The sequence below is a fragment of the Cyprinus carpio genome, chromosome A6 (assembly GCF_018340385.1).
Source record: "Cyprinus carpio isolate SPL01 chromosome A6, ASM1834038v1, whole genome shotgun sequence".
Taxonomy (NCBI): domain Eukaryota; kingdom Metazoa; phylum Chordata; class Actinopteri; order Cypriniformes; family Cyprinidae; genus Cyprinus; species Cyprinus carpio.
Window position 1 is genome coordinate 10,877,958 of NC_056577.1, and position 26,300 is coordinate 10,904,257.

General features: G+C 38.3%; 1 protein-coding gene and 1 pseudogene across 1 annotated transcript; both read left to right on the forward strand.

The window, feature by feature from the left end:
- LOC109084835 overlaps window positions 1-6,443 on the forward strand; it is a 33,885-nt pseudogene extending 27,442 nt beyond the window's left edge.
- Window positions 6,444-22,962: 16,519 nt separating this feature from the next.
- Window positions 22,963-26,252, forward strand: LOC109084845 (homeobox protein GBX-2-like). Its single transcript, XM_019099493.2, has 2 exons — window positions 22,963-23,875; window positions 24,997-26,252. Exons 1-2 carry the CDS (start codon window positions 23,377-23,379, stop codon window positions 25,512-25,514), a joined length of 1,017 nt encoding a protein of 338 aa, XP_018955038.2. The 5' UTR covers window positions 22,963-23,376; the 3' UTR covers window positions 25,515-26,252.
- Window positions 26,253-26,300: the final 48 nt, after the last annotated feature.

Consider the following 26,300-nt stretch of genomic DNA (forward strand, 5'->3'; position numbering starts at 1 on the left):
CACCATTAAATATGATTTGAGCATATCAAAGCTGGCAGTTGATAATTGGGACAGTGTGAAATACATGAACTATGCGCTATGTTTCTCACAGTATCCCTTAATGTGCTTATCTTTAATCCATTTTGTACTTGATAAACTTTGCAGGCATTCCGAAGTCAAATGGACTTCCTCCATAACACAATGGACCTTTTAATGGAGCTGGCAGTAGAGATCAGGAAGTGTAATTCTGTTTTGAATAATCATGTTTAATTCGTGGTGCTTGGGAAATGCACACGCAGATACATATTCATTCACGCATAAACATTCAACAACTCCATTCTGCACACTTACAATGTGCAATAACAGTATGCACTTCTGTGATGATGGTGAAGTCCATAGTTTTGACTGTGTAGCACTGGTTGGTTAATAACCTATGAAACTTTTCCAATGAGACACAAATGGGCTTCCTCAAGGGAGTGCTTACTGGCCTAGAAATTTGAACTCTCCATCCAGCCACATGCAAAACTATTTTACGGGAAACATTTGTACACTAGAAAGTTATTTTGTTCAGTGATTCATTCCAAAGATTCATACCTGAGATAAAGCTGGAACTCCTACAGTCTTTATAAATATTGTTTTAAATTCTTATTCAGCATTCAAAAACAACTGTGATCCAACCTAATTATCCAGTTGAGACAATAGTGCCTTTATGTCTGGTAAAGCAGTATTCAGGTACTGTATCTTGATAGCAGTAGTAATTTTTTTACTTTCACTTTTATATAATGAACAAATACAGCTGCAGCTCTGGCTTTGCATTCATTGATACTTTTCAACTACGAAAAAGTCAAAAGTAAAGCATTATAAACTCATTATAAAAAAGCATGCACATAAGCACAAAACGTATTATACTATGCATGCAATTGATTATGATTTTAGACATGTTAATTCTAATCTTAAATTAAATTCTAATATTATTTAGGATAGTTTTGAATTAGGATGTAACCTTTGCTCTACTCATGCAACACACAGCTGGCTCACTGTGGTGATTTTTCTGTTTTTATCGCCACCTGCTGGTTAAAGTCTTTAACGGAATAGTTCCTCCAAAAATGAAAATAAGCTGAAAATGTACTTGACCTTAGGCCATCCAAGATGTAGATGAGTTTGTTTCTTTATTGGAACATATTTTGATAAATTTAGCATTACATCACTTGCTCACCAAAGACTACAATAATGCATGGGTAATGAACATTACTCCAGTCCATAAATTTAACGTCTTGTGGAGTAAAAGCTGTGTGGTTTTGAGAAACAAATCCATCATTAAGGGATGTTCATTTTAAACCATCGCTTCTGGCCAAAATATGAGTTCTTATAAACTTAGAAACGGTGCTTGGTCTGTGCATATTTCTCTCCTGATTCAGATGAGGCAACTTTTTTTTACTGAAGAAAGCAACAAGCAATTAGCAATTTGAAATTAAAAACGTCTTGATGGATTTGTCCAGAGCTTTTCAATTCACAAGACATTAACTGATGGACTGGACTGTGTTGATTACTTATGGATTATTGTAATGTTTTATCAGTTTGGACTCTCATTCTAATGGCACCCATTTACTTCATAGGATCCATTGGTGAGCAAGTGATATAGTGCTAAAATTCTCCAAATCCATTCTTATGAAAAAAACAAATTCATCTACAGTACATCGTGGATGGCCTGAGGGTGAGTACATTTTCAGCAAATCTTCCTTTCTGAGTGAGCTAATCCTTTAAAAGGCAATGTTTCCTGGTTATCACTGAGATGTCAAAGAGAGCTGGAAATGTGAGGAAAAGATACCCTCACATACAAAATATCAATGTCTGCCTCTTATCTCATGATGAACAAACAGAAATTTAGGTTTTTATTCATTTCCAATCCAGTGAGCATTTAACATTTAAATAAATATATATAACAGACTTTAATACTTCTATCATGAACTCTCAAGAACACAGCAAGGAGAGATGGGTGGATGCCAAGATATTCTGAGAATAATGACTTAAATATAATGTTATCAAATATGGACCACCGGTATACTTTTATAGTGCTTTTGGGACTCTGTTGAGAACAGAGACCTGATATCGCGCAGCACCTGTTATGTGCAAGCCTTCCATCTGTGTGGACGTGTTTGTTTGTCCAAATGTGTGTGTGTGGCCGGATGTTTGTGTGTGCACTGGTAGACATTTGTTTGTGTATGCTTCTGTTTGTGCTTCTGTGTGGTCTCACATTCATGCCCGCTCACTGCATCCTGAGCTCTGTCCAGTTGGAGCCCTTTTACCACGGCATCCATCAGAAGGATCTCACACCACCTGTGTTTTAGCCCCAGTGAGCCATTAAACTATTGTTCTTCTATTACTGAGCACCGGCAGCCAGAGCAATCAACCTTTGTTGACATCTGACTTCCTAATCAAATGAGTATAGAGTTCGCAGTTCCTCCCTGTCTTTGGATATAAGTGAATGATTGGGTGAGTTGTATTAGAGTTTAAACAGCTGGAGTCAAAGGGGATTTTCCTTCTTTGTTACAGCAATATTATATCGGAAATCATCTGGCAATACTCTTGAGATTACTTTTAGTCATTTACTCTTATTCCACTGATGTGTACAGCAGAATAATGTCAGTAAAATGAATGATAAAAGTGTAGGAGGTCAAGATCGATGATGGTAACATAGAAAGGGTTAGAACTCAAAAGACACACGATATCAGAATGAACTCTCACTGCTCCCTCTTCTGGTGTCCATAGGCTCGCAGTGCATCCATGAAAGAGGACCCCTGAGCCAGGCTCTGCTGTTTATGGGGCCGGCAGGTGTTGGGAACAAGATGTTGGTCCATGGCCTGTGCATTGAGACTGGGGCAAACCTATCAGACCTGTCTCCAGCAACGGTAGCTGGCAAATATCCAGGCAAAAGCGGACTGCAATACCTCCTGCACATGGTCTTCAAGGTGAGGAGAAATCATCTAAGCCTCTCTCCAAATACCTTACAGGAATGTTGAAAGCCAAGATTCCAATGTTAAAACTGCATGAGATTTTTAAGCTCCATGTGTCATAAAAGGTGATCAATCAACATATGTGACTGACTGCTGTCCTCATCTATTCATCTTCTAAAATGGAGTGAAACTTCAGGCTTTGCGTTATGTTTTTCTGTTTATGAGAATTATTCTGGCATCACATCCAAACATAAACATTAATGCACATGAAAAAACATTCCTCTCCATGTCAACGGCATACTTTTAAAAAGATGTTGTTTACTTGATGTATGACATTTCAAGAAGTGTTTAGTACTGTACATAAATAAACTTGCACGTTTAAACTAGGAGGCCAAAACTGTTTCCCCACATTACCTCTTCCCTTTAGTAATAAAGCTTTAGAAATAAATCACAGCGCATAGACAGTTCATATCAATAAAGTGCTGGGAAATTTGTGCAGTTGCCCACCAGGATAGTTTACTGTGGTCATATTTGTGTCCTTAAGAGAGGGAAATACCAGGCACAGCAGATAAACAAGGCAGGATGTGGCAGGGGGATTCTAAGATTCTGCGCTCAGCATTGTGTTGGATAGTGGTCTTTCAGCGCCTCTCCCAATGCATGCTGGGAATAAAACCAGGTGTCAACATGAATTCCTGCTTGCTTAGTCATTTGGAGATGAATCATCAAATTCTGCCCAATGCAAAGCTCTCTGTTACAAACAGTAGATAAAGGTTTTACTTAAGTACATTTATGGAAGTTAGTTTGTATACTGTTCCTTTCTAATCCGTAACTTCTTATGTTGCTGCTGAGGATGCCAAAAACAAATCAGACTAAAACAAATCCGCAAATCCACAAGGCTAACTCAAAGATGTGTGGGAAAAAGAGCTAGTGTTTTCTTGAATTACTGCTAAATGAAGGAACAGTGTTTCAACTGGAGTCAATCCCCAAATCCATTGATTTTCATTATGGAACTGAATCTGAGAAAGCTTGTGTGGAAATATGCAGTGCTGATTAATTCACTATGGACTGCATCATAAAACAAAAACTTACAGAGACTTTAAGTTCATAGCAGAACCAAAAGAGAGTTATAATACTGTTGAACAGTTTCCAAACATACGGAAGCCCACAGAGGCCATATTTGACTTTTGTCAGGAAAACAAGACTATTATAAACATACTATTATAGTATACTAACTCTTACTACAGAATATACTATGTATATGATGCAAAGTATGAAGATTTTATGCATGCAGAATACCAGAAAACCTATAGATACAAACATGTGTATATAAAATATAAACATAAAATAAGATAAAATATTATTATTTACTGATAATATCTAAGTGTATAGTCTTTTAGATGTATATAGACACTAAATAAGTTTGATTTCAATTAAATTCATTTTGATTTAATTTTATTGTATGTCCAGACTACCTAGAACCCCCTAATTTAAAACCCCCTGTTCTAGGCTATATTGTGCAGAATTTGACTTATATCAGCCACAATGCATAACATTTCTTTCTTCAATTATTATTTGAGCAGAAAATAACATGACTTCTGAGTGTTTTCTTTAATAACTATCTTAAATTATAAAACGGTTATCAAAGCTGAGGGTAAAGGTATGGCCTATATCTTACCAATATTAAAAAAAATATTTACTGTAAAATATATTTAAAATATAACATTTATTTAATTGTTTGTTTGTTAGTAGAATTTCTTCACAAAAAAAAAAAAAAACATGGTACATGGGAGAGGGGTTTCTGCTCAGATGGCCTAATGGTCCGCCCATTAGAAATTAAGTTTTGGCTCAGTAAACAACAAAAATGAGAGGGAACAGTTTATTTACAGAAAACTTTGTTAATCATTAGTGAACAGGACGCATTGTTTTCAGTCAAATGTTATTAAAGCATTCACTTCACTAATGTGGTACCATGTGTTTTGGGGGCAGTGCTGATTACAGTCAGTGTTGTTTCTTTTCTGGCTGATAAGTGATTGTTTGTGAGTGAGAGAGCTGAGATGATTGTTTGTTTTGTTGTACCGTTTGGCCTGCACTGGAGGAACATTGTCGTGTTTTGGCAGGTGGCTCGGCAGCTGCAGCCCTCAGTTATTGGGATTGGTGAAGCTGAGAAAACATTCTACAAAAAAGTTCCAAAGCTGGACAAAGAGGTTTTTGTATCGGCAGGAAGAAAACATGTCAGCTTACATTCACTGTCATTAAACTGTCATTAATTCTGAACCCACCCCTGCATACAAGTCTAATACCAGACCATTAGCTGTGATATTCTTCTTTATTTGTTTAGTCCTTCATTTACAGTTGTTCAATGTTTGCAGTCATTTTTTAAAGCTGTTGTCAATGTGAGGAGGTGGCCTCTGCTGACCTCTTGTGGTTAAAGATGAAGATACACTGTGCTAACATTAATAGAGTGCTGCAGTGATGATATATTTTTGTAGGCCAACAAGGAAATTAGCATCACCCAGATTCAATCAACAATAACCCAAAAGAATTTTTTTTCCACTGGCTATAAATGAACTACAGGTCCCAAATAACTTCTGTGGTCCCATTTAGCCAGAAGTGCTAAAAAATGCTAAAACATTTCAAGGTTTTGGACAAAAAAAAAACATCCCTGTTTAACTCTGTTTTCTCCAGTTCAGCTTTTTCTTCATTCTGTTAATTTCTAGATGGAACCCAAAAGACTAAAGAAAAACCTGCCAAAGGTCCTGAAATCTATTAAACCAGAGGATAGTTTATAGTTGTGGGGACGACTTGCAGACCTTTTGATGCAGACATAAAACCTTTCTGTAAAATTTACAAGATCATTTTGATCCCTAGGCTAGATTATGCTTCAAGATTTAGTAAGTAAACATCTGTGTGTGTTTAATTTTAGTTTTATTCTCAGACTGCTTTCACATTTCGAGTTACTGACATATTTAGTTCAGTTTGCATTACTAAAATCCGCTTCATTGTATGTAGTTTTTTAAATCTAGATTGTTGTGTACATGAATTTAAGAGGTGGCAAACAAATGTATCTTTTATGTTCAGCCCTGTGGAAGGAGCTGCTCCAAGCAGGTGGTGCTCAGCTGAGCCCTAAACTGGATTGCTCTCTAGCTAAAATTAAAAATGGTTACACTCAGGGACACATCCTTCAGGCAATCCAAACTGTCCTAAACTCTCACCGTCTCAACCAGCAGACCAAGAGACCCCTCACTGCGGTGGAGTTCATCCCCTCCTCTTGCAAGACAAGACCCTGTCTACAAAGAAGAGGAGGAGGCCTTTTTTTTATGCTTTCTGGAGGGGTGCATGTGTTGAACCCAACTATATGTATAATGAGTGTACATTATGTTTGTATTTTCTGTATTGATAGGCATTGTACAGCCGGATGCCTCTATAGGCAAAAAACAGGCACGAGCGGCCAAGGCCAGTGAGGAGGAGGGAGATCACAAGAAAGGGACAACAAAAGGAGGAAAATCATAAAAGAAAGGAAAGGAAGGGAAGACTAAAAAGAGAAAGAAAAATAAGTGAGGAAAGTACATTTTTAAATGGACACTCTGAACTTTTAAACTGACAAAACAGCTGACACAGGTCATCCAATCGGAGCCTAAATTCAAACACAGCCACAGTTTCTCTTCTGGCCAGCAGAGGACATTAGCACATCTCCCAAAGGAGAGTCTACTTACTGTATGTCTACTAGTATGTTTAATTCCTTCCTTTGTTGCTCAATCAGTACATTTTGTGGGGTGTTTTTTGTTTGCTATGTTTGACTTTGGTTCTCATCTGTGTGTTTTCTTAGCATCATGTGTCATCTCTTCAGTTGTATTGATGGCTAATTATGATATTTCATACTTGAAGTTTTCTGCTGCAAATTTGTTAAATTAAGACAAAAAGCATTTCGACATTTTATGTTTATCAAACCACATAGTTGTCAAATGACCATGGGTGCAGTTATTTCAAAATGATTATGAAATGGTTAAAGGGATAGTCCACCCAAAAATGAAAACTCATAATTTACTCACCCTCATGTCATTCCAAACCTATGTGAATTTCTTTCTTTAGATGAACACGAGAGAAGATATTTTGAAGAATGTAGGTAACCAAACAGTTTCCGTTCTCACTGACATCCATTGTATTTTTTTCTATATGATGGAAGTCAGTGGGAATAGAAACTGTTGGAGCTTTTTTATTTTAAACATTCTTCAAAATATCTTCTTTTGTCTTCCACAGAAGAAAGGAAGTCAGGTTTGGAATGACATGAGGGAGAGTAAATTATGACAACAATAACATTTTTGGGTGGACTACAGCTTAATTTACTTGTGAAATAAGATGCCACTTTGAATTGTAATACAAAATTCTGTCATGATGCAGACTGATAGGTTCTAACTCAATCTGACATATATCATTATTCACATGGTGCAGCTGATTGGTTTCTTTTCACATCAGCAGCCAATGAGCTTGCTTTTAACATTCAAATACTTGGCTAGTGATTGCTGTAGCAGTTGCAGTGCGTTTCAGAAACCCTCCACCTTCCCCAGCTCCATCTGTATAGATCTGCTAAGGGGTCATTTCATGTATGTTATAACCATGGTGGTTATTTCCTATATGTTTGTATATTTGGCAGTCTATGGGACAGTCTCAAGCCTCCAGGTTTTCATCCAAAATATCTTTAATTGTGTTCCGAAGACGAACACAGCTTTTACGGGTTTGAAACGACATGGGGGTAAGTGATTAATGACAAAATTTTCATTTTGGGGTGGAGTATCCCTTTAACACATTAGTTGCCATGTTATATTACCATATTAAACTCTCTGAGTGTCACGATCACCAACTGGCATGCCCTTGATAACCACCAGAGGGCAATCCATTCCATACCTCTGTCATTCGGTCTTCAATTCCCATAATCCTTTGCCTGGACTCAGCACTTCATTCACCCCAAAATGTAAATGCTGTCATCATTTACTCAACATCATGCCATGCCTATGTGGCAGACTTTCTTCTGTTGTTACACAGAAAAGAGAAAGTCATATGGGTTTGGAATGATATGAGCGGGAGTAAATTACAAATTTATTTATTTATTGTGATCAGTAGTTAAAAATATGCCTTCAATAATCAAATATGTCCACTTTATCCTCATTTGTAAAAACACTGAAAGAGCAAAATGCAAGCTATATAATACCATATGACATCACACAAAAACTTGGTATCACAGAGTTAAATGCCCATGTAATCTTCAGCCTTACTGTGTCTGCCAGTAGGGCTGTAGTGCGGCATCTCTGCCCAGGTCTCATAGTGTTTAGTGTTCAACACATACAAGACAGCATGTTCTGCCAAGCAGCTGACCCACTTCCCTTCCTCCTTTAGACTCCTCTTCCCATGGGAGCAGACGCCTGTTTTAAATTCCTTCATTCTCAGTAATGTGTCTCCTACTCCTTGTTTGCAACATAATCAACTCCCTCACTACTTATCCCAGGTCATTCTTGGTATGTTTCCCTCTCCTCTGTGTGTGTATGTGTGTGTTTTGCCTTGTTCTATCTGTAACACACTCTTCAACTCTGATCCTACCGGATCCCTTCCTCCTTCTCACCAGGTTTATAGGGCATGACAAACACAGTCACCTCAATGTGCTCTTTGTAGCTTCAACTCACATCTAATTGAATTAAACAAGAATGTATGTGTGCGTGTGTGTGTTTATTTTCTAACCCAAAGAACAAAAAGAGCCCTAAAGCTGGGTGACATGTTAAGAGGAGTATGTGTTTTTTTTCTTGACTTCCTGATTTAAATGCAAGATTTTGATATGCACATGCCCAAATGCACTGGCTTATATTTGCACACCTAATTACTGAAAATAAAAAGATGATTTGAAGTCATTTTTTCCTGCAGTGCTCTTGATACTCTTTTTAATTAAATGCCTCGTTTGACTGTGTATTATTCTCATAGGTCATTTACCCTACACATTTCTCTCCCTCAGGAGCGCTTATAATTAAACATTATTCAGATTGGATTAGTCAGATGCATCTTTTTGTCTCATTGAGACCTGAGCGCAGACCTTTCTCACCCTGTGGCCGTTGCTGTAAAATAAAATACAGCAACTATCTCATTTCAAGGAGGCTTTTAACCATTGTTTTGCAATTACTATTTATTTCCCTGTCTTGTGGCTCCAGGGTCCTGGGCTTTCTTATGCAGGGCTGCCTTTCCTGCAGCAAGTGGTGACCTCTGAGGTACTGTTTATAGTGATGCAGCCTGCCCGTGCCTTTACAACTTTAGCAACCCTAGGTTTGGCCTAGGGGCTGAAGGGTGAGACAGAGCCATTAAGAAGTTGTCCCTGATTTAATGGAGACTGTTAAAGTGAACTTCCAAAAAGGCCAGATGTTAGGAGATAACTGGGAAACTGACCCACAGGATCGCCTCTCTTAAGCTGTCAAATTTGGCTTTATACCTGTGAGCAGAGTGCAGAGTTTACTCATTGGGAATGTACATGAGATAGTGTACTGTTTTGTAATAGCTTTTTTTATATAAAACGATAAAAGAATTGGTGGCTTAAAGTATTACTTTGAAGGAGATAAAGCAGAGGATCATGTGATAGAACTCAATAGCTTTCTAAATTATACGGATGGGTGGATGGGTGGATGGATGGATGGATGGATGGATGGACTTATACCTGGAGTAATGGCTTCTAAAATTCAGTTTTGGCCACACAGGAATAAATTACTTTTTAAAATATATAAAAATTGTAACAATATTGCTGTTTTACTGTTGTTGTTGTTTAATCAAATAGATAAATCAGTTTTGTAATAATTCACAATGGCCTAATTCTCATTTGTATGGCAGTTATTTAAGGTGGACTGCGGAAGATTTTTGGGTAACAATTAACAAAATTCCATAATTCCACAAGTACAAACATGGGTGTTCTGTGTTCTCACTGCACTCCAAATCACTGTGGTAAGCCTGCAATAATGATTTATATTTTAAGTCTTTTGGGGGATTTGGTGGTAAATTCTGAGTTTATGTCAGCAATTATTTTGCTTAATTCAATTCAATTCATTTTTTATTTGTATAGCGCTTTTTACAATACAAATCATTGCAAAGCAACTTCACAGAAAATGAAGTTTCTACAATATTAAGTAGTAGCTTATCAGTTATGACTGTCAGTTTATGTGCATACGGCAGAAATGTTCGGAAAAATCAATTAAAGACATAAACAAAAAGATGATGAACACTATAAACAGCAATTATTATATGATGCAATCAAACTTATAGCGACATTTGGTAGTTCTGTATGTTGTCTCTGGGTTAGCATCATCTGAGGTCCTCTGAGGGGCTGGCATCATCTCTTCTCAGGTGTTCTGGATCCAGACCGGAGCTTGTGTAAATCCTAGTTACTACGGGATGTAAATCCTGTGGCAAAACAGAGAAACAAATAGAGACATAATTAGCGTAGCTGCTGTTCCAGCCAAGTAAAATTAATTAGTTTAACCCAAGCTAAAGAATTATAATGCGCATTTGATCAGATATAACTGCATTCCAAAATTATGAGATGCATTATTTGAATGCTTGGTCAAAGAGATGTGTTTTTAATCTAGATTTAAACAGAGAAAGTGTGTCTGAACCCTGAACATTATCAGGAAGGCTATTCCAGAGTTTGGGCGCCAAATGCGAAAAAGCTCTACCTCCTTTAGTGGACTTTGCTATCCTAGGAACTACCAAAAGTCCAGCGTTTTGTGACCTTAGGGAGCGTGATGGACTGTAGCGTGGTAGAAGACTAGTTAGATATGCAGGAGCTAAACCATTAAGGGCCTTATAAGTAAGTAATAATATTTTGTAACTAATACGGAACTTAATAGGTAAAGAGTGCAAAGACGGTAAAATTAGGGTAATATGGTCATATTTTCTTGACCTGGTAAGGACTCTACAGTAGCTGCAGTATTTTGGACTACCTGTAGCTTGTTTATTGAAGATGCAGGACAACCACCTAGCAGTGCATTACAATAGTCCAGTATAGAGGGTCATGAATGCATGAACTAGCTTTTCTGCATCAGAAACAGGTAACAGGTTTGTAACATGGGAAATATGATTTTCAAAAGACAAGTTGCTGTCTAATATAACACCCAGATTTCTGACTGTAGAGGAAGTTACATTACATCCATCTAGTAGCAAATTGTACTCTACGAGATTCTGTGTAATGTTTTTTTTGGTCCAATAAGTAATATCTCTGTCTTATCTGAATTTAATAGGATAAAATTATTGGTCATCCAGTCTTTTACATTTTAAACACACTCTGTTAGCTTAGATAATTTAGAAGTTTTATCTGGTCTTGTTGAGATATACAGTAAAGTTGAGTATCATCCACATAACAGTGGAAACTAATCCCGTATTTTCTAATAATATTACCAAGGGGCAACATGTATATCGAAAATAGCAGAGGACTTAGGACAGATCCTTGTGGCACTCCATATTTTACTGGTGATAAATGAGATGACTCCTCATTTAAATAAACAAAGTAGTAGCGATCGGACAGGTAGGATCTAAACCATCCTAAAGCCTGCCCTTGAATACCTGTATAGTTTTGTAATCGATCTATGAGTATGTTGTGATCTATGGTGTCGAACGCAGCACTTAGGTTAAATAAAACTAGCAATGAGATGCAGCCTTGGTCTGACGCAAGAAGCAAGTCATTTGTAATTTTAACAAGTGCAGTTTCTGTGTTATGGTGGGGCCTGAAAACCAACTGAAATTCTTCGTAAAGATCTTTTTTTTTTTTTTTTTTTTGCAGGAAGCACAACTAAGCAGACACAACCTTTCTAAAATTTTAGACATAAATGGAAGATTAGAAATGGGTCTGCAATTTGCCAGTTCAGTAGGATCTAGTTGTGGTTTCTTAAAAAGAGGCTTAATAACTGCCAGCTTGAATGGTTTTGGTACGTGACCTAAAGATAACGAGTTAATAATATTGAGAAGCGGTTCTTCTGCTACAGGTAACAACTCTTTCAGTAATTTAGTGGGTACAGGATCTAATAAACATGTTGTTGGTTTAGATGCAGTGATAAGTTTATTTAGCTCTGTCCTATAGTTGTAAAAGCACTGCAGTTCATCTTTGGGTGCGATGGATAAAACTGAAGTATTAGACGCTTTAGAATCTACATTTGTTATTGTATTTCTGATGTTATATATTTTATCAGTGAAGAAATTCATAAAGTCATTGCTGTTTAACTGTTAGGGAATATTTAGATCTGGTGGCGGCTGGTTATTTGTTAATCTAGCCACTGTGCTAAATAAAAACCTTGGATTATTGATGTTTGTGGATATGCTTGGCCCTGGCAGTTTTTAGAGCCTGTCTATAGCTGGACATACTGTTTTTCCACGCAATTCTAAAAACTTTCAAGTAATTTTTTCTCCATTTGCGCTCAAGTCTACGAGTTTCTTTCTTGAGTTTCTTTCGGTTCTTTCTTCACAGTACGTTTTTCTCTAACCTTTTTCAATTTGATGGGGGCAACAGCTTCTAATGTATTAGAGAAGATAGTGCCCATGTTGCCAGTCATTTTGTCTAGTTCATGTGTATTTATGGGTACACAGAGCAATTGAGATAAATCAGGCAGATTATTTGCGAATCTGTCTTTGGTGGCTGGAACAATAGTTCTGTCCGGAAGATAACTTGAAGCCATATAGTTAATATCATTAATACGCAGAATGCACGATACAAGGAAATGGGCAGTTACATCATCACTTTGAGGGACGATATCTATATCAGTAAGATCGATTCCATGTGATATAATTAAATCTAGCGTATGATAAAATGATGAGTGGGCCCAGTGACATTTTGCTTGACTCCAAAAGAGTTTGTTAGGTCAGTAAATGCAAGTCCTAATGCATCATTTGTATTATCAACTTGAATGTTAAAATCTCTGACCAGAGCAAGAGATACGATAGATTTCTTTTGCATATTCATTTCCTGTTTTCTGGGTAACATTGATTCTGTATACGGCCCTGGTGGTCTATACACAGTAGCCAGAGCAAGAGATACGATAGATTTCTTTTGCATGTGTGACAGTGTAACATTAAGCAGAAGAATTTCAAATGATTTAAACCTGTATCCTGTTTTCTGGGTAACATTGAGAATATACATTGTTGCAACACCTCCCCCATGACCAGTCTGACGGGGCTCATGTTTATGACAGTAGTTTGGTGGAGTAGACTCATTTAGATCAATATAATCATTTGGTTTTAGCCAGGTTTCAGTCAAGGAGAGTACATCAAAACTATTATCTGTCCATGGTGTCCCGGCACCAGAGTGAAGAAAATCTGGGAAGATCATGTCCTGGGTGCACCGGGCCTGTGCAGAGAAACACACGGAGTATAGTTGGTGGGACTGTTAGCAGCACGCTGTATACTTATCCAGGACTTGTGAGCGTCAGCCGGGAAGGTTTCAAACGCAGCTCTCCACTGTCTCAGCTGGGCCTGCCTCTCCTCCAGGACCAGAATCTGCTTCTCCACGGCCTCCAGCTCCAACATGTCCTCACCTGCACCTTACAGTACTTGCTCTGACAAAATACCTTGTACCTTCTACTATCAGTGACTAGTCATGACCTGTTGATCTAGTGGTAGAATTTCTCTTTTAATACAAGTAGTTTGGGCTCTAAACCTGCTGCTTTGCTTATGCACTGCATATGTATATGGTGGCCTTACAGTTGGTGATGGACACTGTAGATGTTGTGGCAGTACCATGTGAATACTTCCTGTGAGCTTCAGGACCCCTCAGTAGGGAGAAGAGAAACCACAGTCACCTCCTTCCTGGAATAATTATGGAGAAGAGAGAGAAAAAACAATTAGCCAGGAGGGTATTATAAAAAAAACGATTAATGTTATGCTAATTAGCCCAAAATCATGTGATTCTTTATCATTTGCTAATCATTTGTTAATTAGTCTGACTTTTTAATGCATCAAATCAAGAGTGACTAATTTCAACATATTCTAGTATTTAAAAAAAAACTTCATCACAGCACTGCACAGCATGTTTAATTCAGCGTATACCTGTTTTACATACAATTTAGATAATGCAGTTTCCCACAAATGCAATATGAGTCCCCTGAACAGTTAAAATTGTTCAGCTTTTCCATATTTGAAGAGATATCTGGGAGTAGGGAGCAATTTACATGCTTTTGCATGTCAAAACAGTTTGTCAAACACTGCAAAATGGTCTCACCAAGGAATCAGGCCAGTGGTGCGGATGAGACAGGCCTGACTACTCAGGCACTTCAGATAATCATTACTCAAACAAGGAGTTACCTGGGGTTGAAAGCAGACTCGTTACACCTTTATAAATACTTTAAAAGGTCAACTAACGTCTGTATGACAGAGTTGTTTATGCTAGCGGCTCAGTCCCACAATGAGAGTGACAGGGCAGGCAGTGCTACTTACACAGAGGGGCTGTTGAACCAGGTGAGTGAGCAATTAAAGTCCAGGTGTGCTTCATCTCAATTACACCACTGTCCTGCCACTTAATGACCAACCAGCCTGCCCTGGTCAGAAGCTCCAGCAGGGGAATCTGGGAAATCACAGGCCACTGCTGAGCCTTTTTGGACAGGGGTGGGGAAGCCCTAACATGACTGATTTTATGTCCTCGAGAAACAGAAGTGCAAGTGATTATCCACATAACTCTTTTTCTTCTTTGCCGGGTCAAAGACTGAGTACTGTCCCACATCATTAGAGCACTGCAGACTAAAGGTACATTTACCCGACAAGGATGTACTAAAAAACGGAAAAGTTTTTTCTTTGTGTTTAAAAAAAAAAAAACAATTGTTAAAACGATTCCTGTTCACACGGATCAATGAAAATGACAAAAAACTCTGTATTATGTGTGCCAGGCCAGTAGTTTGCAATGTCAGTTTGTAAAGAAACACTATGTGCCTGTGCTCTATAGACTGAACGTGTAATACATGTTCATTAAACCCGTTTTCAAAAGTTTGCATTTTCAGGCCCTCAAAATGAATGGCCAAAACGCCTAAAGTGTTTTCCATTTTTAGTTGAAAACAGTGTAGTGTAAACACCCCATTAAAGTCCAGACATGAGTGGCATATTATTATAGATGGGGGTAAGATGTGCCAGTGGGTAATTTGCATTAAATTTAGCAAAATCTATGTATATTGAAGTTCAAAGTTTTGGAGTCATTAAGACTAAAGTCTCAAATCCAAAGAGATATTCTTTATAAAAGTTAAGGGTCAACCACACACCCCTAAAATGGCTCGTTTTAGCACACCCCCACATCTCTACATCACTATGTTGGAAGGTTTGCATAACGCCGCACAAATGTTCATGCAAAGAAATAAGTCGTGACTTTTATTTTCTCTGTTTCGTGAAACTTTGTTTGGCCTTCCAAAAGAGGACATGACTAGAAATCAGTGGTTAAGTTGTATTTCAACACTGTTCCAGAACAGTCCAACCCAAATATTCTGATATGTTCTGCGCATTTTATGGAGGATGAGGACTGTTTCCTGAACCAGTAGCCTGCAATGCATCTGTGGCCCAATGGCAAGAATGTTTCTATAAAGATGGGCAGTTCAAACTTTGCAAGGACAGTCTGACGCTTCTGACTCACAGCCTGTAGGTACATTTTTTATATTTAAATAATTTGCCAATGATGATTCAAATGCAAGTTTTGAGCAGTAGAGTAGGCTTTTATTTTCACACATCAAAAACGAATACAAACTCAACGTGTAAAAAGGCACAATACAGGTTTTTTTAATTTATTTATTTGTTTATTCTCGTCTAGTGATGTCCAGATCGCGAACAAACCTTTCTATTTAACCGGATCTTCTTAGTTAACCGGTCGAACCAGTTCACAAAATCTTTCTGAATCGTTTGAAACGGTTCACATCTTCAGTACGCACTAATCCACAAATAACTTAAGTTATTCGTTTTATAAATGTGCCTTACACTCCATCTGACTTGAAATAAACCAATATCCAGAGTTATTCAGTTACTCCTAACAGTACATTGACTGAACTGCTAAAAGAGAACCGATGATGGGATGTGCATGAGCATAGTAGCTGGACTGTGTCTCGTGCTGCTGGGAGAGGGGCATCACAAGGAGCATAACATTTCTGTCAGATGCTTGAGGCATTCGGCCAATCACAATGCACTGAATAGTTGGCCAATCAGCGCACACCTCGCTTTTCAGACCGATGAGCTTTGTAAAAATCGATGCATTTCAGAAGGCGGGGCATAGAGGAGAAATTATAATGTACATTATATGGAAAATAATGTGTTTTTTGAACCTTAAACCGCATAAACACATTTAATTACACCAAATACACAAAATAATGTTCTTTTTAGCAACATCATATGACCCCTTTAAAAACACAAGAGTTACAGAAAAAGGCTTACCAGAACAAATTTACTGGGTTAATCTTTTTCATGTTTCCTTGGTCGGATAGATGCACTGGGGACCCGATTATAGCACTTAAAATCTGGAAAAGTCACATTTTCATGATATGTCACCTTTAAACCTAGGTTAGGTTACTACAACAACAACAATAATAATAATAATTGTTAGGTTACTATTGTTCAACAGTCACAATGAAGTTCATTTTTATGGCCCTATTTTATTTGTGCTTTTGTATAATTTTAGTTATTATGACACATCCTAAAATGTAAACTGGGGTAAAGGCACTACCATTTCTCATTTCTCCTTGCCTATATAATAATTATAAGCACATTTTCTCCCACTGTAACTGCAGTTGTCAGTTTCATTTGAGCTGCTGTTTTTTTGTTGTTGTTGTTGTTGTTGTTGTTGTTGTTGTTGTTGTTGTTGTTTTTAAATCTATCCTGAGGATCCAGGAGGTTCCACACATGTCATTCAGAAACATATTTCTTGGGGAGTAGGTAGAACACTCAAGGACACGAGTTAACATAGGGAATGTAGATGGTTGCATAATTCTGATCTGAGTGGCATATTGGTACTCTGAATGTATTCCACCCCTGCTCTCCCTTATGATCAAGATCAACGCTCTGTGACCTTGAGGATTTGTTATTATGATCATGGAAGCATTATAGAACCCATTCTGACATGGTGACCTTGCCAACCGCAGCCATTCAGAATCCACACCCCCTTGTCATCAGAGCTATATTAGAAAAGCCCATAACACTCATACACCAGCATTAAACACACACATCAACATACATATTCTCATATGTTTTCAAGCAAATGTTCATACACAAAAAAACACTCATAACTCACAATAGTAAGAAAGAAGTGATAAAGGGATGATACATGTCCCCAGAAAGCAGATACAGCGTTTAGATGGTCTTTAGGATTAAAATCATTATTATAGAAGAACATGAGGGTAAGAGGAAGATCCATCCATTATGTTGGAGACATGCTGAAGAAGCTATTATGTAGTTATGACCAGGCTCACTCTGGATCTGTGGCTATGCTGTGTGCCATTCCACTAACCTTTGTAAACATACAAGAAACAAATAGCTTCATGTCTGCGACAGTGTTCTGTGAGTCTCTGTGTTCTGCAGGATTGTGTTTTAGTAGCAAGAGCTTCTGGAGCTGTAGTCAAACTCATTCAGAATTTATTAGCAAAGAAAGACTCATTAAAGCTCTAGAGGTCTGAGCAAACCGTGGCCCTCTCCTCATAATGATGTTGGATCCACCAACCTTAAAGGCACTTTACACTTTATCAAATGGATATCTGTACGGGGTTAACTCAACAGTTGACTTTCTCTCTCTCTCTCTCTCTCTCTCTCTCTCTGTCACAGTCTGAATCTTGTTGTCTATTTCATATGGGAGAAAAATGACCTATCTATTTTCTCTGACGAATAAAGGTAGATTCGTAGCTCGCCTGGAGTTTTTCATTCCTGTTTCCACTGATGAGGCTGAACTAATTGGTGGCAGTAAGGTTGTTCTTAAATCAATCAAAGCTCTTTCTCGGATTTGTCAAAAACAGCCCCATGAAACTACCATTATCTAAACACTGTAACAAGACAAGAAATCAATTTTAACATGCTTTTAACAAGATTGCGTTTACTTTCACATTGACATCTGAGGTTTTTAAAGTTTATATTTCACACAGAAGTGGAAGATTATCGTACAACTAAGTTATAGCCTAATGAGTGCGTGTATGTTCCAATCTAATTTTCATGTCTTAAAGCACATAAACACATCATTTCTTGTCTAGCCAAGCAATAACAAGACAAGCCCCGGTCTAAGGTACTAATGTTAATCAAACTGACTGCTCTGAACTGAATTAGAGGAAACAAATTGGGTCTGTTCTAACCAGAGTGTAGCATCAGAAAACGGCTTTAAATATTTATTTATTTACTTATTTATTTTGCCTGTTGTTTATAGGTGTTAATATACTGTGTTACAACTGCATAAATGTGCTTTGGGACATGTCGGAGAGGTGTTTGATGTGAACTTTCAGGAAATTTAATTGTGATGGGAACACAGCACTGAATGTTGACCTGACTGTCTGGACAGCTGATCCCATGGATGACTTCAGCCAGAATGGCTTTAATTCAGCTTGTTAAAGGCGAGAATTGATGTCTAGTCATGGAGAATGATTTCTGTTTCTGAAGGTCTGTGGAGAGTGAAGGCTGCTGATGCTTTTGAAATGACTATAATTAGGGCACATCTGGATTTCCCTTTCATGGGCGTTTAAAAGTTGCTTGTGATTGACATGTCTGGTAGTTTTGCGTAAAGTTGATAGTAAGGGCAAGACAATTGAGGATATTTAATTTTGTGGTTTCAAGGTTCTCGTTTCTGTTCTTAATCGAATTCCTCACTGTTCTTTAAAATGTACAAATTGTGCTCATGTGAGAGATTGTATAGACTATATGTAGGCTAATGTAGCTCTCAGTGACCTATGCAATGTGACTGCATAAATGTAGCTTTGAACGCTATGCCGTGACTCTTTTTTTTTTACAATCAAATATTATTTTCTGTATATTTTACTCTGTATATTTTACTCTGTGGTTTAACTGTCTGAAACAAGATTGTAGTATTTTTATCATGACCTGCAGGCGGCGCTGTGGATTAATCTGACTGACTGGAACAGTAAGTCTTCTGTGTTCTGTACAGTAATAGAGAAGACCAGTGTTGTAACACATTCTCTTACTCAGTAATCCTTTGTAACTCAATGAAGTATCTCTTTGAAATAATATTTTTTATACAAATCTGGTTAAAAACAGTTTATTCATCCACAAAGTGGAGGTGTACGTTTGTGTACAGTGTCCAAAGACTGGTTGTTACAACTAAAGTAAGTTTTTTTTAAACTGATTGAACTGAAAAAATACTAATATAATAATAATTCCACAGCTGTTTCCTGAGTCCAGTGACTGGTCTGAATGAGCTGGCATGTTTATGTCTTTTATAGATGCATTTAGTCACAGTATTGATTTCCTTGAGCCGTGCAAGACTCCACGTGTGAGGTGCATTTGGCAGACTGATGGTGACAGTATCAGAATGTTGCTTTTGAGGATTTGTAAAGCCGTTCTCTGCTGCTTTGTGCGTTTGAACAGAGCTCCAGTGTGTGTGGGGTGCTAATCCTGTGCTATCATTGTGCTTGCCCCTGTTGTTCATCTGTCTTGAACGTGCCCTGGGGGTGCAAAGCACTGATGCCTCACCTCATTTCCTCGCTTTAATAAAGCAAGATTAATTGGACCGTGGCACACACTTGTGTCGTGGTGTGAACCCTTTAATGTGAGGCATATTAAAATTGGAATGATGGTTTGAATTGCACTTTATTGTGAGTACTGTCTTGAGCTCTGCATATATTTATGGCATGAAAATGTGTCCTTTATGTCTCACAAAGCCAAATGATGAGTCTGAACTGATGTAAAGCACGTGCCTAGTGTAGTTATGACAATGACCTGCCTTTTACACTCCATTCAGCCTGCACTTGCCCAACAATGTTTTTCATGTGCAATATGCAATTAAGTGTCGGAAAACATTACATTTATTTTGCGTTTAAGTATATTATTTTAATAAAGTACATATTGCTATGCTAAAGTCCGCTTCTTTTACACAAGGGTAAAGACATGTTTGTCACCTGAGTTTCCTGATCCATGAAGCCATTGTGCACAATGACAAGGTTCGCTGATGTAATTTGATCTAACATGTAGTTTTCTCATTTTTTTTCTAAACAGTTGATAGAATTTGGGGTAGAACACTCTTTAGTTAAAGGGGCTAAAGGACCCCTAAGACTCGCTGTGGCCACAAAATGTCACCAAAAATGCTATTAGGTTCACAAAAGAGGCAGATGCTAAATAACTGTAGTGTAACTAATTGTTTCAAGTATTGGGAATGAATAGATTTGTTGTGAAGGATGTGCAGAGTGTGCTCTTATTGCTCCAATCACAATAGAGAGTCATTAGGGAAATAACAACAGTGCAGCGCTATTGCACTGTACTGTGCTGAAATGAAAATGTATAGTTCTCATAAAACACTTGAGGTGTTATGAGATGCCAAAAGTGATTAAATAAATACAAAATCGTTGTAGCATTTGCAGAAGTGATTATTTTGAGTATGAACTAAGCACATTTCATACAGTATGTTAAGTGTGTACTTAAATGTTGTTTTGTGGTAATGTATGTCCATTTTTACACAAATTTTGTTTCTCCATCATTGCTTAACTTTTGCTGTGAGTGTATGGATGTAGAGCAGCCCTAAACTCAGTGGTTATTGGCATAGTGTGGAGTCCTGAGGACTGGTTGACTGAGATAGATCAATCTTTGTGCTTAGCCCTGAGCCTCAGGGAGAACCAGCGCTCCCCACCAGTCACGCATGGCCAGACCTTGAATGGGTCTGATCTCCAATCATCAGGGGATCATTTAAAGGTTAATCAATTGATTTCAAATAGATCTCATACTTTGAAATCAAAGGTCAGGCTTTTAATAGCCGTTTGTCTATGACCAAAACAATTTGAGAGCAAATTAAACATATATATGAAAGTGTTAGAGCCTATGCCCTTTCCTAATGCGACCGGATCAGAGAGAGAGGAAACAGCGACTCATGTTTTCATTGGGAGAGGTGAACTGTGCCGAATAAATTATAGCTGACATTTGGATCTTGATGAAAAGGTTGAGTCTGAGACACAGTAACTAAATAATGTTGAATGGTCAAATGCTGCAGGCAACATTTCAAAATCCATTTCCCCTGCAAAACTGCATCGAGTAGCAATAAGAGGTCTTTAATTGGTTTGCCCACTGAGTAAACCTTTCTTAGATGCGGGGCATTTTCTCGAGGCCTCCATCTATATGCTACACAATTAAAAGCATGTATCAGGCTGACGCAGTCTCCTGTTTAAAGCACAGAACTTCTCTGCATCTTATCAGTACACAGTTGCAGTTATTGTCCCGTTCAGAAGATCTTCGGGGGCTGTCAGTGTTTCTAGGCCTTTCTTAATTCAGCCCACGGTAACGCTCCCCCTCGCTTCTACATAATGGATGATTCTGCACTCGACCATGCAGGAAAGGTTTAATTAAATCATATTCCAATCATAATCCATGTTGTTAATTAAACTGGATAATTTATAAGTACAAAAGAGGGTATTTATTAGCTGCTCTGCGGTGCCGGATCAGTCGCAGCGTATCAGAAAGCGCCCCCCATCCCCCATCCTCTCCTCATACTATTGATGCCTTCACATGATTGATAATGGAATGGTGACTGCTGTACTATTTGTCTAATGGTGGTGCAATTAAATCCCCTTGTAAATGACCCATGCCTCATTTCATCCTAATCTATGGAATTTTGATTGAATTTGTCAGCGTTAATTGAAAAATACTGTTATTTAATGTCTGCATTGCAGTTGTGTATCAGCCTGTCTTTAATGAGACTGTGTCCTTGTGACCCTGGGGAGGGGGTGAGGGGATTGCCCTTGATTTGGCGTGGAGGCAGAAAAGGGGTTTTGGGGTCAAGGTTTTTTGGGTGCAGGAAGGAAAGGAAGGTCCCTAAAGATTAGAACTAATCACCACCGTGAACACAGAAAACGGACGCATTCCTTTTAATTATGTGGGCCAAATGATGCACACATGACCAAAGACTTTACAAACATGGAGACACATTTATTGATCAGCAATCCCACTGAATAATTCATGATTTAATCCCCCTCAGAAAAAAAAGACAATTTGTTTATTCATGGTTTTAGAAATATAATTTAGCCTGCCTATTGATGCATGATTTAATGTGTATGAAATTAAACTTTTTTTTTTTTTACATTGCACTGTAACATCGGCAAAGTATATTGTATGCTTTTAGTTTCAGACTTCACTATGTCTTCATGCAGAGCAGACTGAATCTGTTTGAAATATGTGGGGAATACAGTGTATGTGTGAATGAGGGCTATGAAGTGTCTGGAATGACATCTTGTGATGATGACTGACTGCTATAAAGGGCAGAGAATCATGTCATTATGAACAGACCAATGTCAGTGTCATCTGTGTATAGACTGTGTGAGTTTTCAGTTAGAAAAATATGTAAGGAGGCTATTTCAGTCAAATTAAGTCTGGAAAACATTCATATAATAAATAGGCTATAGCTTATTGATGGGGTATATTTGATGTTTGTCTGTATTTTGATGAACTGAAAAAAACGAATTTTATAACATTTAAAAAAAAAATATTGCTTTATTGATGCTCTTTGAAGTTTAGTACAATTAATTTTATTTATTTTACATTTACAAATTGATATCTCAGAATTTGCAAACACTGGAATCAAGAAAAACTATTCAATGCAATTGCAATTACAGTCCCAAAATAAACATCAGATCACATCTCACATGATTCTTGTTTTTTAACTGTTAGAGACTGAGTTAGTGACGTTCTAATTTAAGAGACAGCAGGCAGCGCAACGCTCGCGGCCCTGGCGCGTCAGGACGGTTCCACATAAACGGATGAAACTGAACCAATAGTAAGCGCGGAGCCGCGGTGGGCGTGGGCAGAGCGCGTGGTGGAGACACTTAAACCGAAGGAGCGTAATTCAAACTCTCACATCAGTAGTTGATCACAGCTGATACTTCGAGGAGCAATTTATTGTGACTTCCATCAGATCGAAATGAAACGCGGCCAAGCAGAAGGGACAAGGACGCTGAAATAACTCAAAGGAGGACGATAAAGCTCATCTGAGATGCTCGACCTTTTTCTCGTCCAGATATTTCACAGCAAGGAATTAGTGTCCGGTGTTTGTGTTTCAATGCACTTCTCTCGTTCTATTCTTATAACGAAAAAAATCATTTTGACTCTGAACTAAGTCGAATCAGATGCAACGGTTTTATGGACTGCGCGTCCAGAGAGTCACTCACAGGATTACCAGTGTCAGTGTGTGAGCCAGTGACATCCTCATCTGAGAAGCACGGGGGAGACAGCTTCTCCCACAGACTCCAGGACTTCATAAACTGTCCATAGGCTATAAGATCATATGAGTGCAGCTTTCAGCACACCGTTCATGATGATGCAGCGTCCGGTGGGAAGCACCACTGCATTCAGCATTGACTCGCTCATCGGAGGTCCACCGCAGCCCAGTCCGGGACATTTCGTGTACACGGGCTATCCCATGTTTATGCCCTATCGGTCAGTGGTGCTACCTCCGCCTCCTCCACCACCTCCTCCAACTCTTCCTCAGAGCGGTCTCCCCGCGACCCATCCGCACCACCCGATCCCTGGGTTACCCAGCGGGTTCTGCTCCAGCCTGGCGCTCACATCCACGCTAATGGCCACGTTACCCGGCGGCTTCTCCACCTCGCCATCTCAGCAGCACCAGGACGCGGCGAGGAAGCTCGGCTCTCAGTCTATTCACGCCATGTTCGATAAATCTCAGGACATTCGTTTGGATGGAGAAGATGGGAAAACGTTTCCAACGAAAGATTCAGCGACCCTTCCGTCATTTCACGACTCGCAGTCCGTTCACACTTCTACAGGTGAGACAAAAACAGCCTGCAGAACTCTTCACGCGTTTGTTTTCAGTGCGCATTCTGAATAGATTTACGTTATAACCTATAGTTGTTTTGGAAGTGTCTTAAAAAAAAAACTGAATAGGCTAATATTTAAAATAATTTAAAACGTGTCTTGTTATTATTTTGTATTCTTAAATTATTAAACACTTCTCAAAATGTTAAAAATATATAATCTAGAAATTATTGGAATTATTTATTTTTCTACGTCTTTAACATGTCATACGTTTTATTCTTAACGATTTCTAGAAACAATTTGTGTAGGCTTGGTATGATTAACCAGCCTGCTTTACGCTGAAATTAATTTTGTCACTTCAATTAAATTTACCAGTGCACCGATGAGTGACAGGAATGTGGGACAAAAATAATTATATAAAATCCTCCGGAAATAAAATGTCAAGACTGTGGCTTAAAGAATTTCAGTGTAACACGTGAATTAAAGGCCCATATCAAGTTTTCAGGGAACGGTGCCTGAGGCCGAGCTGCCATCAGTGACTAAATTAGCTCGATTTAATTGAGGGATCGGAGGCTCATCAGTGTTTAAATGTTCATAAAACTGTAAGCAAAATTCACTGTCGCCTGGATCATTTATGAAGAGTATAATAAATGCAGTCCAACATTATTATAGTAGTCTATGACTGCAACGTAAAGAAAATGGACATTAGCTAAAGGTATGCTCTGATACTGAAAATTAAATTTTTTACTTTAAACAAAAATATGGTATATGTTCATGACATGTTCAGAAAAATAGCAATGAGATGAAAAGACAAATAATCTAAAGAGATGTGGAAGAGGGGAAAGTTTTAGGTCCGTTTCAGAAGTCTTGTTTTGAGGTGTACAAACAGCCTTCCTAAGGGATCCATCACCGTGCGTAATTGCGCGTAAAAGTGGCAGCAATAAACAGGAGGAACGTGCTGCGAGACAAAACCAGATAGGATTCTTATGAAAACACAACTTGTTTTCCCAACCTCATATTATTCAAAAATAATAAACAACTTTCCCCACAGCAAATTATTGTTTAGATGTTTTATTCTGATAGCTTCAGGCAGTTCTCAAATTAAACTCCTTTTTTTTTTAAATTCCCATAGTGCGAGGTCACAACAAAGACGACACGAAGGAGGATGAGTGTCACAGGAAAGATGAGAGCTTCTCCATGGACAGTGATTTAGATTACAGCTCCGATGATAACGGGCCCGGTAACGCCATGTGTCAGAAGGAAGATGGAGACGCCAACGGAGGACTGGACGATGGCGTCCACGGCGGGAATGGGGCTGGGAACACCACGTCCACCGGGAAAAATCGGAGAAGGAGGACCGCTTTTACGAGCGAGCAGCTCTTAGAACTGGAGAAGGAGTTTCACTGTAAGAAATATCTGTCCCTCACAGAACGCTCGCAGATCGCCCATGCCTTAAAGCTCAGCGAGGTGCAGGTCAAGATCTGGTTTCAGAACCGGAGAGCCAAGTGGAAACGCGTCAAAGCGGGCAATGTGAACTCCAAAACTGGAGAGCACTCGAGAAACCCGAAAATTGTGGTGCCCATTCCGGTGCATGTTAGTCGGTTTGCAATACGCAGCCAACACCAACAGTTAGAACAGGCCAGACCTTGATATACTGAGTTTAGATACTAGAGGACTACGAGACAAATCAGCGAATACTAAATATGACCAAACTCTTCTTGAGGCTGATGTTTCTAAGGAACCCAGGACACGCAAATCTATCCAGCTGATAGTTTGTGCTATATATATATACATATATATATAGTTTTTTTCGTTTAAACAACAGCGTTGTTCACACGAGGAAAAAGAAGCAACAGACTCAATTCGAACTAAGACCTCATACTGGGAGAAACTACAGTTTTATTTCCAGCTTTGGACCAAACCACAAACAACTTTTAATTCAGGAAATTCCACTATGTATTTAAAAGAAAATAATCGGTTTCATGTTTAGTTTTGTGTGACTGTCTTGTTTCATGTGGTTTTGGCAGAGATGAATATTATCCTAAAAGGAGCACTTCTGGTCTCTGCTGAAGAACAAAATATAATTCAGTTAAATTAATTAGTAAAATTAACACCGTTCCCTCGAATTTATAAAACGACCTGTTAAATATGTGCTCTTTATTTTTTATGATAAATAGCCTATATTTTATTTTATTTTATTTTATATTTTTTTATTTTTTATTTCTTGCATTCATTTTCCTTTTTTTCTGTAACCTTTTCAGACGTCACGGGCACGCTGCTAATTTATTTAATATTGTGAGAAAAAAAAAAACTTGCTAACGTTTCATGAATTTACTGACTACCGAATATTGTGTGGATTAAACTGGACCATAAACAAATGCAAAGAAATTTGTCTTTTATTTTTTAAATGAAACACGTAATCATTTAATTCACTTG